The sequence below is a fragment of the Ochotona curzoniae genome, unplaced genomic scaffold (genome assembly GCF_017591425.1).
Source record: "Ochotona curzoniae isolate NIBS_2020 unplaced genomic scaffold, NIBS_Ocur_1.0 contig_2723, whole genome shotgun sequence".
Classification (NCBI taxonomy): Eukaryota; Metazoa; Chordata; class Mammalia; order Lagomorpha; family Ochotonidae; genus Ochotona; species Ochotona curzoniae.
In genome coordinates, this window is record NW_024465573.1 from 5053201 (window position 1) to 5071270 (window position 18070).

General features: G+C 36.5%; 1 protein-coding gene across 8 annotated transcripts in view; it reads right to left on the minus strand.

Annotated features, from left to right (window-relative positions):
* Positions 1-18070, minus strand: part of ARHGEF12 (Rho guanine nucleotide exchange factor 12) — a 142324-nt gene that overhangs the window by 64692 nt on the left and 59562 nt on the right. For 6 of the 8 annotated variants that reach the window (XM_040976815.1, XM_040976808.1, XM_040976816.1 and 3 more), the window contains 5 exons: positions 17796-17881; positions 16165-16221; positions 3815-3913; positions 3101-3150; positions 609-666 (listed from right to left, as the gene is read on the minus strand). In XM_040976815.1, coding sequence (XP_040832749.1) covers positions 609-666; positions 3101-3139 — 97 coding nt within the window. In that variant the 5' untranslated portion in view covers positions 3140-3150; positions 3815-3913; positions 16165-16221; positions 17796-17881. Of the gene's footprint in view, positions 1-608; positions 667-3100; positions 3151-3814; positions 3914-9317; positions 9355-16164; positions 16222-17795; positions 17882-18070 lie in introns of those variants that run through there. The other 2 variants (XM_040976809.1, XM_040976814.1) reach the window with 2 other exon arrangements.

Here is an 18070-nt window from a genome sequence, read left to right on the forward strand (position 1 = left end):
TGTATCGGCTAATACCAATTGCAGTTTAATCCACTATGCCAGACCACAAGCCTGATCATAAATTTTTTAACCCTGAAGTCTTTCAAAGGAGAAGACTGTTACCCCCAATTTATGCAATGATTTACATATTGGGGGAAAGCAATCCTACAACGTGATTTCCAAAGTTCCATTTAAGTTCAATAAGTCAATGGGTCCGATTCCTCAGCCTCTTTCCTCTCAGCGGACTCATGCATCTTTTTAACATGTATCTATTCTATATTGCCAAGGATGACTAGAATATTATAGTCAAGCAAATATGTACAGTTGATAGACTATAACTTATTCTATTTGGGAGTTTTCATTTCAGATTTTATTTCAACGTAGGAGTTAGCAAAGTCCAGCTAAGTGGCTAAATTTGGCCCACTGCCTGTTTTGGTAAACAAAGTTGTACTGAAACACAGCTACATCCATTCCTTTACATTTTGTCTATACTCTCATGCTGCAATGACTATCTGGCATGGCCCACAAAGCATAGAATATTTACTACTTGGCCTATCACAAAAAATGCTTGCTAATTTCTGTTTTAAAGGTTTCAAAAACACCTAAAAATGAGAAATACATTAACCTACATTTGATTAGCTTCACCACTTCCAAATGGTTTGAGTGAGTCACCAGAGTTCCATTCACCTATAAGAAAATGAAAGCAGTATATATCAGACATATTTTCTTCAAAGGATAAACTGATTTAAGAAATTGCCATATGTAATATAACCAATAACAATATAACAAGCAGAGTTGCATTAAAACACACATATTTGGGCCCAGTGCAATAGCCTAGCCGTTAAGGTCCTCGCCTTGCATGCTCAGGATCCCATATGGGCATTGGTTCATGTCCCAGTGGCCCCACTTCCAGTTTAGCTCCCTGACTGTGGTCTGAGAAAGCAGTCCAGGACAGCCCAAAGCCTTGGGACCCTGCACCCACGTGGGAGACCCAGAAGGGGCTCCAGGCTTCTTGCTTCAGATCAGCTCATCTCCAGCCATTGCAGCCACTTGGGGAGTGAATCAACAGACAGCAGATCTTCCTCTCTGTCTCTCCTCCTCACTATATATCTTTCAATAAAAATAAATCTTTAAAAAAGGCCATATTCATATTTGCTTCAATATTTTTATCACTACTCTAGGAGATTCAACCACAAAATCAACATAAACATAAAATAGGCCCTTGATTTAAAGGAGATGTACCATGATAAAAATGTACCATGAACACATTTAAAGACATTTTTCTAGAATAAAACAAAGGTCCCTACTGTATTAGGAATTCACGGATTTGTCAATATAAGTCAAAAAAAGATTTTAAAAAATCAATATTTCAATAGTATTCAATTTATTTTTAGTTTCCCAGGGGTACTGAATCTTTACAAAGAAATTTAAATTTTCAGACTTGTTAAGTGAAGGAAATGTCACCCAAAGTCTCTAACAAATTAAGATAAAGCTATCATGGATTTCATGATAACTTTACCTTTGTCGGGAAAACACTGTTAACCATGACATTTATCTTAAGACTTTTTTTATTTTTACCAGAAACACACAACAGAGGCATTTAATATCACTGCCTTTTTCCCCACCAAAAATACTTGTTTCCATGACATTGCTGGTAAATCTCCATATAGGTACATGAAGACCTAACCTATTCTTTATAAAAGCTATGGACAGAATTTCTTTCTTTAGTCCTCACTTCATAAATCTTTGGATTCTTTAGAAGTTTCAGGATGATAAAGGTGAAATTAGTCTTCCAGTATACACATCACTTCACACTTATATATTCAATTCCTTAGAAAAGCTCCTACAAACGGACTGCTGCTCGAGGTTATGTACTTTCTCTCCAAGGTTTTGACACATATTCACAACGCTGTAACAGCCACATTTCAACCCAGGTTTCTTCCAATGTGTACTATTACGAGATGAGTTACTTACCAAACTTAAACAACGCTATATGTGTTACTAATCTTTAAATTTTTTGACAATCCAATATGTTTTTCAGTAATCATTTTAATTTCTACTTCCTTGTTATCAATTAGCTTGAACATATGTTCTCATTAACATGTTTATCTAGTAAGATTTTTACCCATTTTCTATTAGAATATTCTTTCCTTAGTACTTTAAAGGCGCTCTGTATTGTGTTGTCTGATACACGAGTATTTTTTTCAAATTATTTTGGTAAAATATGCTCATGGTATCCTTTTTCGTACAGTAGTTTAATTTTAAGTAATCTTATTAATCAACTATTTCAAACTGTTTCAAGAGCAATTACTACTAACTAACTTATTTTTTCTCCACTGACCAGAATTCAAGGTCTGTTTTCCAGATTCTATTTTGTTCCACTGGTAGATAAATGAGTACATCTAAATTAGTCGGATGCTTTAAGTTAGTCCATCCCATCTCTTCTCATACCTAGCCCCACACATTACATACTTTTCCTTTGGATAAATCTTACACCTTCATAAAGTTCATTAGGAAAAATAGTCAGTTTGACCAGAATATACCACTATGATTCTATTTGATATTTTGATGAGAATTTCTAACAATGACTTGGAGAAAAATAATCTTTAACACAGTAAGTCAGTCTCCTACTCGAAAATGCTTATGGTTCCATTAATCAAGCCTTTTATTATGCACTTCAACAAAAAGAATATGGATTTGAAAACAAATGAGTAATTTTTTTAAAGACTCACTTGTTTATCTAAAAGGTAAAGTTACACGAATGGCAGGCAGAGAAAGATATGTTTCACCTATTGGTTCATTCTCCAAACGGGCAGGCAGCAGCAGCCAGGGGCCCCAGCACCATATCTTGGTCTTACAGGTGGCTGGCAGGGTCCCAAGCACTTGGACCTTTCCAAGGCACATTAGCAGGGAGCTGGAACAGAGCTGGAATAGTTGGGACTGGAGCCCATACAGGATGCTGGTGTGCTAGGAGGCAGCTTAACTTGCTGTGCCACAATGCCAGTCTCACAAATCAGTAACTTTTTAGTCAACAGGCCAATCAAATGTTATGTTATTGTTTTCACAAAAACATGAATGGAAAAAAACATATTCCTGCTAACACAAGCTGGTTTCCAGTTACCTTGATGATTCGATCACCTGTCTGTACTCCAGCCCGCATGGCTGCTCCATCTGTAAGAAAAATTAACCACTTAAAATACAACTCATTTGTATTTACTGATAATCAAAGACAGGCAGTATTACTGAGTGATTCAAAACATGGGTTGTAAAGTCAAATTGGCAAGTTCAAATTCTGCCTTTGCCATTCATTAACTGTCTGACCTCAGACTGATTTTAGTTGTTTTTTGCTTGTTTTACTGAAAGTCTCAATTTGATCTATAAAATGAAGAATCAAAGTACTTGCCTCAAACTACAATAGTCAAGAAAACATAATTAATACATGGTAATAGCTGGAGGAATTACCATTTTAGGAAAATATCTGACATTTTTGTAGCTATAACTTTTTTTCATTTTTGTACCTACCATTTTTAATCCATCTCTACCAAAAAATTATTTCTATTAATATGGAAAAAAATCTCAGAAATTTCTGCAATAAATTATTAAGTTCAAGGAATACACCAATCTTAAAACTACGCGAATTGGTTTCTTCTATCAAGTCAGAAGAAAATATACAAGAATAAATTCATTCCTACCCTATGACACTATAAACAAATCCTAACATAATAGTGCATGTAACCTGCAACCTATACAATTCTGTTTTGGGCAAGACATTATTGTATCTTTTCTATTCTTATTCTATTTGCTAACAAGAGACAAAACTGAAAAAATGGCTTGCCTTCTTTCACAGACTGTACGAAGACGGGATTGTCTCCACTGACTGTCAACCCAAATCCATTGTCATCTTTCTGGATGATCACACAACGCTGAACAAGACCTGTGTAAGTACAAGCCACAGAGTAAAGACACAGGGAAGAGAAAACAAAGAAAAAGAACATAATTATATAATTAACGGTATTCTATCTAGAGAACACAAAGCAGTATATGAAAATGATAGATAAAATAAAAGCACTAACCCCCCCAAAACAAAGGAACAGAATACCACAATCACATACACTGATGTCCACAGGAAAGAAAGAAAGTAGTGATCCCAAGATTAAAACATCCAAACAACACTGGAAAAGAAATACTAGAGAGGAGACAGTTAAAACGAAAGCCTATTCACGTCTATTGTAGCTATTTGTGACACAAGCTATTTTCTTACCAACCTGCGTTCAATTCAAGAAAGCCTAAAGTAGGCTTCCTATGTTGAAACTTAATCTCTGTTGTAAGATACAAAGATGATGGGGGCTTGGCTGGACGTAAGACACTGAGGAAGTAGTTAGGATTAAACACAAGTTCCCACTGAATTCTGCTGCTTTACGAGAAGAGGGAGAAATAAAGACATTTCCTCCCCACTGCCATATGATGAGGCTGTGTACTCCTACAGGGCTCTGCCAGCATGAAGGTCATCACTAGACAATGGGCCTAAATCTTGGACTTCCAGAACACAAAGCAAAAACAAAACAAGACAAAACAAAAAACCCTCCCCCTCAAGCAAAAACAAAGACAACTTCTTGCTTTTTTAAAGCAGCCTGCTTCAACTATGCCATTACAGTAATGAAAAACAGTAATACAGGCTAGGAGCATCCCACAGAAAATTCTAGACATATTCAGTTTTTTCTCAGGAAGAAAGGATATCAAAGGAAAAGATATTGGCAGGGTACATGTAACTATTCTTCCAAGAGGAAAAGAGAATGGGAAGAATTCAAAGGGAAGGAAAAATCTCAATAAAAAAATTAAAGGAAGAAAAATAGTAGAAACAATGTGAGAACTTGTGAGCTCAATCATATATTTCACCTATTTTATATACTAACTTCGATTCTTAGAGGGGAATGTTTCTCCTTCTATTAAAATAGCAAATAAAAACTATTACAGCAAAGAGAAAGTGGATTCCAACCACAGGGACAGGAAATGTTCTGGAACCCTGGTTTGTCCTGTTTTATCAAAGATCAGGTCTGATGATCTTAAACTCTTTGCTAGTCAGACATTCAATATACTTTCAGTTCACAGAATCTAAACATTTCATCAAAACATCAGCATGTAAAACACATAAAATAGCATAATTATTTCAAAATAAAAGTTAAATACAGACTTTCATGTGATGAGCCACAATCTTAATAAGACTGAGGTACAAATTAAAGCATATGTGATACATATTAATGTATCTGTGGACAACACCACAAAATGAAAATGTGAACCTTACAAACTACGAGAAACTGGAATAATTTGATCTCCACTGAAGAAAACATGAACCTTAAACTCGTACTCTGCACAAAAACTAACTTAAATGAGATCACAGGACCCAAAACCAACAACTAAAATTTTTCAGAAATCTAAGAGGAAATCTTTGAGATCTTAGATGGGCATAGGTCTCTTATGATTCAAAATGCAGCAACTAGTAAAGAAAAAAAAATTGGGCAAAGTGGAGTCAGATTTTGTAGCATATGCTCTTCTAGAGACAATGATAATAAAATAAAAAGACAAAGTCACAGATCAAGAGAAAATATAAAAGATTTGCGTACACATTTGTGTACTATTTGAAACAAACAGAGACAGATTTTAAGACACAGGCAAACTGAGAAGCACACAAGAGGTCTCCCATCAATTGGTTCATTCTCAAATGTCTACAAAAGCTGTGTTAAGTCAAAACAGGTGCCAAGAACTCAATCCAGGTCTCCCAGGAAAGCGGCAGGAATCCAACCATTTGATTCAGCATGTGCTGCCACCCAGGATCTGCACAGGAGGAAGCTGGTATCAGGGACTGCAGGTGGACTTGAACCCAGGTAATCTGTTTCAGGTTGTGAGCATCTTAATCACCAGTTTATTGCAGATTTTATACACACACAAATATATGTATATAATTACACAATTCAACAAGAAGGACAAATTTTAAGGGCTGGAGATTTATATAAGCACATCACAAAGAATGCACACCAACAGTCAATAAGCATGCAAAAAAGTGCTTAGCCTCTGTCACCATCAGAAATGCAAATTAAAATCACAGCAGATACAACTAAACATCAAACAGAATGTCAAAAATTAGAAGGCTGATAATATCAAGTGTTGACAAGCACATGGAGCAACCGAAACTCTCATATTATTGCTAAAAACAGTTTGGAGATTTCTTATAAGAGTAAGCAAGTATTTACAATATGACTCAACAATTTCACTCCCAAGAGCCATGAAAACTCATGTTTACAGAAATCACAGCATTGTTATTCATGAAAGCGAAAAGCAAAAAACAATTCAAAACATGAAGGTATAAATAAATTGTGGTATGCTCATTTAATGAATTACTACTTAAGAAAAGAAAAAAATAAAGGACTACCATACATACAAGAAGCATGGACTAATCACAAAAACATTACCCCAGGCAAAAGAAACCAGACACAAAGAAGAGTATGTATCATAATGACTCCAATGTAAAACAGGGAAAACTAAACTATAGCAACAAACACAGAACAGCAGCCGCCCAGGAGCAGAGTGGGAAAGAAGAATGAGAACAACTCAAAAGAAAAGGAAACTTTCTGGGGTGCTTGAAATGTCCTGTACCTTACCTATAATCATCATTCTTTGAAGATACTGCTTATCAAAAATATCAAACTGTAAATTTCAAGTTTCTCTTATTTGACTTTTCTCTATATTTGAATTGATTTTCCACATTCCAATGGGTTATCCCTTAATTCTAGAGCTACTAAATACTAAACAGGATTTATATTCACTGATTAATACTTATAAATAAGAGCAGAAAGAAGGCAACTCATCAGAATTCAATCTTTTTCTTCTGTTCTTCAAGATACTAGAAAACTACAAATATGATGAATATGAACTCACAAAATCGAGTAAAAAGTATCCCTTTGGCCTAGTAAGTGAGACTGCAGTTATGAAGCTACACCCCTCCCAGAGAGAGCCTGGATCTAAGCTCCAGTTCCACTCCCCAGTGTTAGCTTTTTGCTCACACTCACCATGAGAGGCAGCAGGTACTGACAAAAGCACTTCAGTTTCTGCCATCCATATGGGCTATATGGATTGAGACACTCTCATTCCTAACTTCAACTGGACCAGTCCAAATTGCAGAATGAACTAGCACATGGGAAATCTCTCTGTATTTATCCATGTGTCTGTATCTTATCGCCTCTCAAGTAAATACACTTTCAAATACTCCTCATAAATCTCCAGTACCTCATCAAATAAGTGAACAGGCAACCTCAAAAACAAGCACCAGATCTTTACAACTTTTTAAATCTATGCTTAATTTCTACTTTTTCTAAGTTTTATTTATTTTTATTGGGAAGGCAGATTTACAGAGGAGAGACAGAAAGATCTTCCATCTGCTGGTTCACTCCCCAAATGGCTGCAATGGCTACAGCTGACCGATCTGAAGTTAGGATCTGGAGTTAGGATCTTCTTCCCAGTCTCCCATGTGCAGTTGCAAGGTCCCATTTGAACTGTCCTCGACTGCTTTCCCAGCCACAAGCAGGGAGCTAAATGGGAAATGGAACAGTTGGAACATGAATTCATACTCATATGGGATCCCAGCACTTGTAGTTGGAGGATTAGCCAATTGACCCATCACGCTGAGCCCAAAATACATGCTTATTTTAAAAAACATACACATCCTAAAACTTAATATTATCTGAAATTTCAAAACAAAGTATATATTGCATTTAAAAATAAAAAATCAGAGTGAGAGCATGGCACAGTAGTTAAGATGCCACTTGGGATATCTTACATCTCATACCAGAGTGCTTAGTTTGAGTCCTAGTTTACTTTGACTTATTATTAGCTTTGTGCTAATATGTATACTGGGAGGCAACAGGTAACATCTCAAGTACTTGGGTCCCTGTCACCCACGAGGGAGACTCAGATGGGGTTCACAACTCCTGGATTGAGCCTGGCCACTGCACATATTTTGGAGAATGAACCAGCAAATAAGAGATTCCTGTCCATATTCCTTTCTGTCTCTTCCAAGTAAGCACGTAGTTTTTAAAAATAAACAAAAAAGGCAAATGTAACATTGGATATATTTTTTCAAACTGTATTTATGCTTTTTAGTTTTCCTGTTCCCATCTTTTATTTTTAAGATTTATTCTTTTTTTTTTTTTTTAATTGGGAAGGGCAGATTCAGAGACAGAGAAAAAGGTCTTCCATCCACAGGTTCACTCCCCATGTGGCTAAAATGGCCAGAGCTGAGCTGACCCCAAACCAGGAGCCAGGAGCTTTTTTCAGGTCTCCCAAGTGGGTGCAGGGTCCCAAGGCCTTGAGCCATCCTCTACTGCATTCCCAGGCCACAAGCAGGCAGCTGAATGGCAAGTGCAGCAGCTGGGACACAAACTAGTGCCCATATGGGATCCAGGCACACTTGCAAGATAAGATGGGTATTTATTCACCGAGCCTTCACACCCAGGCACGTAGTTCCATCTTTTAAGAGCTGAAAAATCAATGCACTAAAGGTTGCTGTGTAAGCCCCTGAGTTACAGAAACAGTCTGTTTCTGATGCCTGGTGGGGAAACGGCTGCCTGACAAATCTTAAAGGTCCATGACGTTAAGTAACCTTTTACTATGATCAGAGTACTCTTGGATTTTCCTGTTCAGAAATGTATCACTCATATAACCATGCCATCATTAAAAATCAACTGCAACTCTTTTTATGTTAATAAACACCTGTCATTAACGTAAATTATTCTTAGGTGACCAACTCCATTTGCGTCTTTTAAGTTTTTGCTTGACGAGATCAAGAAATTAGCTTCAGATGAGGAAGAGAGAGGTAAATTTTAAAGGACAGGATTTCTTGTTACAAGTGGATTCAGAAGATGAGAGTCAGCAAGCAATTCTCAATAAACAAATCACATCTTCATGTAAGCTTTTCATAAGTAGTCTGGAGTTATGTGTCTCCCTCTTATAAACTACTGTATCCTGTTTGCTCCTGTCATATCATTATGAGTCACACTGATTCGCATTTGTTGTCACTTCCTCATTAGATTATATGCCTCAAGGGTGCAGGAGCTGTATCTTGTTACAATATTATTTTAGGACCTCGTGTGTATTCTGGCACAGAAGTAAATTTTTACAAAAATCACCAATGAATTAACAAAATTCATTAAAGTAAGGGAGTCTAAAGATGTATGGAAGCTCAAAAACAGGTAATTAGAGACAGACAAATTACTGAAAAGCACAGCTAATTTTACAAATATGTTGGGGTGGGCGCAATGCCATAGTCCAACAGGCTAATCCTCTACCTGCAAGTGCTGGTATTCCATAAGGGTACCAGTTCATTTGCTGGCTGCTTTTCTTCAGATCCAACTCCCTCCTTACAGCCTGGGAAAATAGCGGAAAATGACCCAAGAGTCGGGGACACAGCACCCACATGAGAAACGTGGAAGAGGCTCCAGCCTCTTGTCTTCAGACTGGCTCAGCTCTACTCATTGTGGCCATTTGAGGAGTGAGCCAAGAAATGAAAGATCTTTCCCTCTGTGTCTGTCCTTTTCTCTGTAAATTTGCCTTTGAAATAAATTATTTTTAAAATTTTAAAAAAGATTTATTTATTTTTATTGGAAACACAGGTCTACAGAGAAAAAGGGAGACAGAAAGATCTATACACTGGTTCCAAAGCTGAGCTGATCTGTACACAGGAGCTGGGAGTTTCTCCTGATTCCTCATGTGGGTACAGGGACCCAGGAACATGGGCCATCCTCTACTGCTTTTCCAAGCCATAAGCAGGGGCTGGGTGGGAAGCACAGTAGGCAGGACACAAACTGGCACCCATATGGGATCCCAGTGCTTGGAAATGGAGGATTGGCCAGTAGAGCTATCTAACTGGCCCGCAAAATAAATCTTTAAAAAATTAAAAACAAATATGCCTGGGTCCTGACTGAACACTAACAACTGAGTATATATATCAGGGTTATGTAAATATTTTAGAATTAGCTAAAAATATTACGAATTATTTTCTCCAATTCATAACATGTTAGCAGGATAACCTTGCCTAGCACTATATCAAAAGGAAATGATGAGGAACAAAGGAGAGAGGGAAAGAGCTATGTACAAATACTGAATTCATCTTTCTCAGCTCCATTATAGATTCCTTTTACTATTCTAAGTCTACTTGCTAATCTGAGATTCTGATATACTTTAACACATAAGAATTACAAAACCATTACAAAAAGAATACACATCTTACACATACAGATAACTTAGATTCTACTGAAATTTAACATTTTTCTACCCCATCAACCTGTGACATCTGATTATCTTAGATTTATACTCAAAACTAGCTCAAAAACAAACATTCTAACACCCCCAAATCAGAAATCCAGTCTTCTGAAACACTGAAATCTATTGCAGTTCCTCTCCTTCAAGATCAGATGTTTCACATTATACTGAGAAAAATAGTCGGCTTGCTGCTTTAATCTACCACAGAAGGAGAAATTCCACCCTCTGTAACACTGAAATCACCAATACTAGCTTATCATATCTTTGGACTGTCCATTTTGGAAAAAAAAAAAAAAGTTTAATTACATCTGCAGTGAGTTTCTTGCTCCTAAATTTACACTTCATTCTGTAGATACTGTAATTCATACAAAATTATGCAGTTTACAGTCTTTGTTGTCAAAAACTTAAAGAGTTTTGGTAGAAAAAGAAAACATTAAAATAGAGAGTGGCAAACTAAGAATCAGAGTACGCTACAGATAGGAGTTACAAAACAAGGAAAAGATAAAAATGGACTCTTATTTGGAAATTAGCCATTTTCAAATTCCTCAATCAAAAGCAAGCTGAGTTTTCACCATTTTTTCTCCTTTTTCTGGTGTTTACACCACACAGTTCATGGTTCTACTTTGTTGTTACCTCTCTTACTTAATATTATTTCCATATTACTATGTTTCTAGTATATAATAGCAGCTCAGTGAATAGTTATTAAAAATTTGATTTTATAAAAGGAAGATAAGTAAATCAGCCTCAACTACTTCTAAACAAAAAGAAAAGTAGTTCTAAAAACTATGCAGATAAATATTTCTATAAGAACACTAATTTAACTCAGTCAAATTTTAGCTGAAATAATTTGAATGCTCATTTTCCCCAAACTCATCCTTTATAAAATCTCATTTATTTCCAATCTTTACAGGATTACACTCTACCTGGAAATTGATGAATCAATATAATGATCCATTAGATATAAAGATATTTTACCAAATGTATTTAAATACTATTTTCTAAATTTTATTTCCTCTTCAAAACAAAAGAGAATTTTTGCTATAACAAGGTGTCTTTGGAAACTAACATAAAGACTGCTTCCTATTCAAGAGATAATTATCAAAGATTGCATTCTGAAAGAGAAAAAAATCAAGTTATCTGTAATGCTTTGGAGGGGGATAGAAAGAATGGAGAGAGAGATTCTGGAAAAAGTAAGAAGATACTATTGAGCTTCAATTATGATATATTGCTAAAACAAGGCCACAACTATAAATCTAAATGGCAAATACATGAAAATGGAGTGTTCAACATGTATGGCAAAATGCTAAACCTTCCCTGTAACACTTAACTTCTAGAACATTGGTCTTCTTCACTTTGTATTTTACTGCATGACCAAACTTTTCTTAGTCTCACCTCTTAAGAATTAGCTGCAAGGATGGGTGTGGCAAGAGACCATGTGCAACCTCATAAAAACAGCCCAATTTTAAACTGCTGCCAGACATGCATGTTTTATGAGTAAGACCTCAGATAATCCTTTGATTAAGAAGCTTCTTGATTCTAAGTGCAAAATGTTGCCAGGCAGAGGAGACTTAAGTTCCAAGTATGCGACTGTATTCTATTAGATCACTACCAGGAATAAGTCCAGTCTCTCCTTGTGTGTATATCTGTCTCTATCACTCTAACATTTATTTATTTATTTGTTTGAAGGTCAACATTACAGAAAAGGAGACAAAGAGGGAAACTTTCCATCAGCAGTTTCATTCCCCAAATGGCCCCAGTGCCTATAGCTGAGTCAGGCTGTAGAAGAGCTTCATCTAGATCTTCCATGTGGGTAGACAGGTTCTTGTTTTCCCAGGATACTAGCAGGAAACTGAGTCAAAAGCAAAGCAGCTGGGACTCAAACAAGTACCCGTATGGGATGCTGGCATCAAAGGCAGTAACCTTTCCCACTACACCACTTTGGCCCCCAGGAATAAGTTTCTAAATTGTAATTACAGTGAGTGAAAATCTTATTTCAACTATTTTCTCTGATAAGAATTTTTTATTTATTTATTTGACTTTTATTGGAAAGGTGGATATACAGAGAGGAGAGACAGAGAGGAAGATCTTCCGTCTGATGTTTCACTCCCCAAGCTGCCGCAACGGCTGGAGCTGAGCCAATCTGAAGCCAGGAGCCTCTTCCGAGTCTCCCACGTGGGTGCAGGGTCCCAACACTTGGGCCATCGCTCTGTTGCCTTCCCAAGCCACAAGCAGGGAGCTGGATGGGAAGCTGGGCTGCCGGGATTAGAACCGGCGCCCATATGGGATCCCGGGTGTGTAAGGCGAGGACCTTAACCACTACACCATCGCACTGGGCCCTCTGATGGGTCCTCTGATAAGAATTTTTATCTCAATAACCATTCATTCATGGCTTGCATTTATGAGGCATTATCTTCATGGTATGTACGATAAAATGTACAGTTAATAAACCAACTCCATATTTAGACTTGGATCCTTCTCCCAAAATAATTCATTATATACAAGAAAATATTCCAATATTTGGGAAACTTCAAAATTGTAATTACTTCTTGTAGCAACAAATCTGGGTAAGGGACACACAATCTATACTAACACTTTCCTTCTGTTAAATAAACTAAAAGTTTGTGTTGTCCCTCACCCCCTACAAAAAATATTCATTTGTCAACACCCCCAATATGATGGTATTTGCAGAGGGACCTTGGAGACAGTTGGGGCTGGATGAGGTCAAAAAGGTGAGACTCTCATAGCAGGGCTTGGAGGGACACCACAGAGCAAGCACATTTACTCAGGCACTCTCACATTCTCTCCCTGGTTCTGTCTTCTATCTCTTACTGCTTCCCATTCCCTTCTCTCTTAAACACAGCAAGAATGCAACTATCTGTAATCCACGAAGAGAACTCTCATAAAAAAATCAGCTAACACTGGCACCCCGATATCAGACTTCCAATCCCCCAGGACTATGAGAAAATCAAGTTTTGTTATTTAAATTACACAGTCTACAGTTATTTTGTTAAGGCAGCCCAGACACACTAAAGCAGCTCAAAAGATGTGGCTTACTTTCTTGCACATGATACCATCAATAGGAATCTCTTTATCATACTATGACAGAAGTTGGGAAAAAAATTGTAGGGTAACTCAAAATTCTCTTGCTGAATCATTTGCCACAGTAATCTACAAAAGTTCTAAGTAAGAAAAATAGCACAGTTGAGTTTTATTAAAATTACCAATCAAAAAATGCATCCACACATGTCTAAAGGACTCTAAAATGCACAGAACACAAACATGGGGAAATGGAATAAATATTGACTGCACTGGGCAGAGACTTAGCAAAAGCAGTCAATATAAAACAAACACTTGGTTTCCTTTTAAAATAAGCAATGTTAACCAATCAAGACAAGCAGCTCCAAAAATGGCTCTGATTGTTGAAAAGAATTTGTAACTATATTTGTGGTAAGTACCTAGCTAACAAATTCTACCCCAAGAGAAGACATCTCAACACAAAGGGCTCGTAATGTGAGCCCCCTCCACTGAAACTAAATGTCACAGTGTTTGCAAGCTCTTGAGTCCTTTTTAACTTATGCAACTGCAGTCTAAAGCAGTCTATTCACACAGGCGCTAAAATATTTGTATTGTCAAAGAGATTGATGTTAGCACACTAACTCTATTCTGATCAACTCATCTTTCTGATGAACAATTTTTGGATCCATGGCTCACTTCCTCCCAAAAAAAGGTATTTGAAGAGTTCTCAGGGGAGAAACCACACCTTACTGCCCAATTACCACTTAAACTCTTTCTATTATAGTCAAATCAACAGCATGAATCAACTAGTCATGTTCCTATCACTGGTAAGAAAAAATATTAGCACACTATTTCTAGTCAGATTCCCAAATTGCTAATTTTCATCCAAAGCAATTAGCAAACTTCTGCATACGTACCGCAGGCCTAGGAAACCAGTTAAGGGGGATGAAATATAACACTTCAAAGGCTATTGGAAAATAACAGAGCTATAATGCTAATGTTAATATTCCTCAGGAAAGGATAAGCTATAGGAAACTATTCAAATAGAACAGAGAGCTGGAGTCCTGAGGAAGTTTGGTTTTTTTAAAATTATTTTTCATGATACAGTTCCTCAGGCTCAGGGATTTCCCCCTCCATCTCCTCCTCTTCACTTTTTCCCCTTATACTGTAACAATAGTTTAGTCCCTGGCCTGGCGTGGTGGCCTAGCAGCTAAAGTCCTCACCTTGAATGCGCCAGTTCTAATCCCAGCAGCCCCACTTCCCATCCAGCTCCCTGCTTGTGGCCTGGGAAAGCAGTCAAGGACGGCCCAAAGCTTTAGGACCCTGCACCCGTGTAGGATACCCGGGAGAAGTTCCTGGATGCTGGCTTTGGATCGGCATAGCATCAGCCGTTGCGGCATCTTGGGGAGTGAATCATAAGACGGAAGATCTTCCTCTCTGTCTCTCCTCCTCTCTGTATATCTGACTTTCCAATAAATAAATAAATATTTAAAAAACAAACAAACAAAAAACCAATAGTTTAGTCCGTAAAGTCCAACATTCTCTTTAAGTGTATCCTAACACTGTAGGTACAGAGAAGTCCAACATTATAGTGCCGAGATCTATTTAACAGTTTGAGAGTCCATCTTTTATTCAGAAGTAGACGTGCATACTGCAAAGTTATTTTTATATGGAGTTAAAATATTTTGGAGGGAAGAGAAAGCATAATCATGATGCACAAGGTATAGTACACATTTCCTGTTGACTTACTGTAAAAAGTTTAACTCCAGAGAAAAAGCACATGCACCAAAATCCAAGCAAAAGGCTATGAGTATGTGTCTAACACAGAAGCATTAACTGTTTTTAAATCAGAGAATTTTAATAAAAACCGTTACTGGTATTATAGCCTCAAGTGCCAGTAGATGTAAACTGTCAAATGTCTTAAAAATGGTAACAGGGACTTCCATCTTTTTTTCTTCTGTTTATGGAGAAAGGAACCTCCCCTGCCTGGGGCAAACTTCCACCTGATAAGACTTGGCTTTCTTTGAAACTATCTTTTTAATTTAAGTGAAAGTAACTCACTGCTTATTAGAGGTTATTTTGTGTCTTGATTCCAAGCAATGCCTATCTTATTCATTTTTCTTAAAAATTTTATTAGAAGGGAAGAGGACTGGTAAAACAGCAAATGGAAAAGAGAAATGTGTACAAACTTCATAAACATTGTTGACTTTAACTTTAGTGATACAGGATACAGTTTACAGTACAGGATACAGGATACAGTTTGAAAATAATCCATTTCAAAAGATGACTATTTGGGTTAAACTTGCTCCTTGTGAAGAGTATTTCTAATAGGTGCCATTCTGAAATGGTCCCATTCAAAAGAAGTTTCAGGGAAACTTCTGAAAAGTGGATACAAATGTTTCAAGCAGTAAAGTAAAATACTTACATATTTTTGCTATTGTGGATAAAGTATACAACAAAAACTTTTCCAGCTGATGAGGCAATTAAAAATAAATAAACAAGCAAAATAAAAATTCCAAAGAACTGCTAATATATCTGCATTACACCAGAACAGACGGGAAGAAGATACTAAGTATTCAAAAGCCCATTCATGTTTGGAAGAACCTGACCAAATCTATTGGAACAACACTTTCCTAGCATAAACAAGATGGGTAATGTGGCCTATTCTTAATCTACAATGTTAGTTTCTAGCAACCTTAAGCTTCCACATCACAGCCACACCCCAGGCTCCCTTTCCCTGCAGTAGATCATGCCATGCAGAGCACACACAAGAGACTGTAGTTATTTAAAAAAAAAAAAAATCAAACAGCATGAAGCAAGCTCCAAAGGTGCAAGGCTGTATTAGCTACATCAGCTTACCATAAATCTCGGATCTACTCTCCTCTGAACTAGACTTTGTCTTCTTGGAGGAGCTATCTGCACAAGAGCGGGAAAAAAGGAGAGAGATATAGAAAATATGGAGACCAATGTAAGGGGGAAATTCATGGGGGGAAAAAAGGATGGATCATGATCAAGTTAAATCGTGCAAACACAAAGTATGAACATCACAGATGATAGCACTTAGAACAGTCATGAATACAGCACAGGTAATGACATATTGTAAAGATTTATTGAAGAAAAGATAGCGTAATAAAAAATACATACAAACAATCTATGAATTGTCAACAAAAACTGTCTACTCTATCTGATCACTGTAGAGATGAACAAAGCACTGAAAGCTGTAATAAACTCATGATGACCTACTGCATAACCTTTTACTAAATCTGTCTTTGGAGGTGGGCACATCATAGAAGAGCAATAATACAGAGTAAACATGACAACAATGATATTTCAATGAACGGGGGGCAGAAATGTGACCATACTAGCAAGATAATCACAAATCATATGAATGACAGGCTATGAGCCCCCATGGCTTCAAAATTAGGTGTTAGAAATAGAGAATTCTTTCTTTACAGTATTTACAAGTTATCTACTACATACTCTCACCACCAATGTCTCATAAAATGATTGGCACTTCATCTCATCTGTCACCCAAAATGCAAATAATTAACCATACATTCCCGAGAACTCTCTTTCTTGATAGTGTTAATATTTTTTTTTTCAAAATTGAGGGCAACTTTATCAAATATTATAGATACATAAGATATGTTACCCTCAATTAAATAGTCAAAAATAGCCTGCTAAATTAAAATACATGAATTAATTTATGTATCTGAGATGATGGTAGTTATTTTTGTCATAGGGACATATAACTGAATATGAATTAAAATTGAATAAAGCAATATGTACATCAAGAACATATATGAGCTTCAAAAAACAAAAGCAAGCTTATTAAGTAATTTTTTTTAAGTCAAATGCTGGGTTTGCAGGAGGCAGCAATATAGAAAAATTCATGTTTTACAGGAGGTCAATGCATATACATAAAAAATTAAGACTATTCATCATTAAAAGTCCATCAACATGAAAATTCTAAGAAAAAAATTAATACTACTGAGGTTGAAACAGTTCTGAGCTCATAACAATTAGAAAAAAGACTTCTACACATTTGCTTACCCTAAGATGTGACAACATAAATTCTCAAAATTGCATTTTATCCAACACTCCAATTCATAATATACACAAATCAGTTTTTAAATCACAAAATAACTATATACATGTTCTTAAAGACTCTGACATACTACTGCTCATGTTATAATTTATCTCTAAGTCCTTGGTCTGACATATAGTAGTTATAACTATAACTGTGATTAAGATTTCAAAATGTAATTCACTCTAAATGATGCTTCTAGAGTAGGATCTGTAAATGTCAAATTGTAAATATGTTTGTGTTGCTGCCAAAGCCAAAGGCTATTTTATACGAGTAAGTGGAGGGGACACAGAGTCCTAAGGCTGACCAAACTATGCCGCGCCAACCTTTCTGGTGACTCACGCTATAGTTTTCTGAACCCAGCTATTTTCAATGCTCTGTCAAAGAACAAACAAAATTTTACCTGTTGGATCAAAATCATGTGATGCACTGCGTTCGACTTTCTGCTTCTTATCTGTGGGTGACTCTCGATTCAGAATACTTCCATGCCTAAATTTAACCAAAGCAATCTAAGTTTACTACAAAATAATTATTAAGTTGAAAAGCTTAATTTTGAAATCCCAAAACTGTGTCCTATAATTAGAAATCAGGACACCTTATACAGTATCATGAAGCTAACTTACTTTCCAGGAAGTTTTAAAATTCAAACTGTGATATCTATATGTGATACACAGTCTC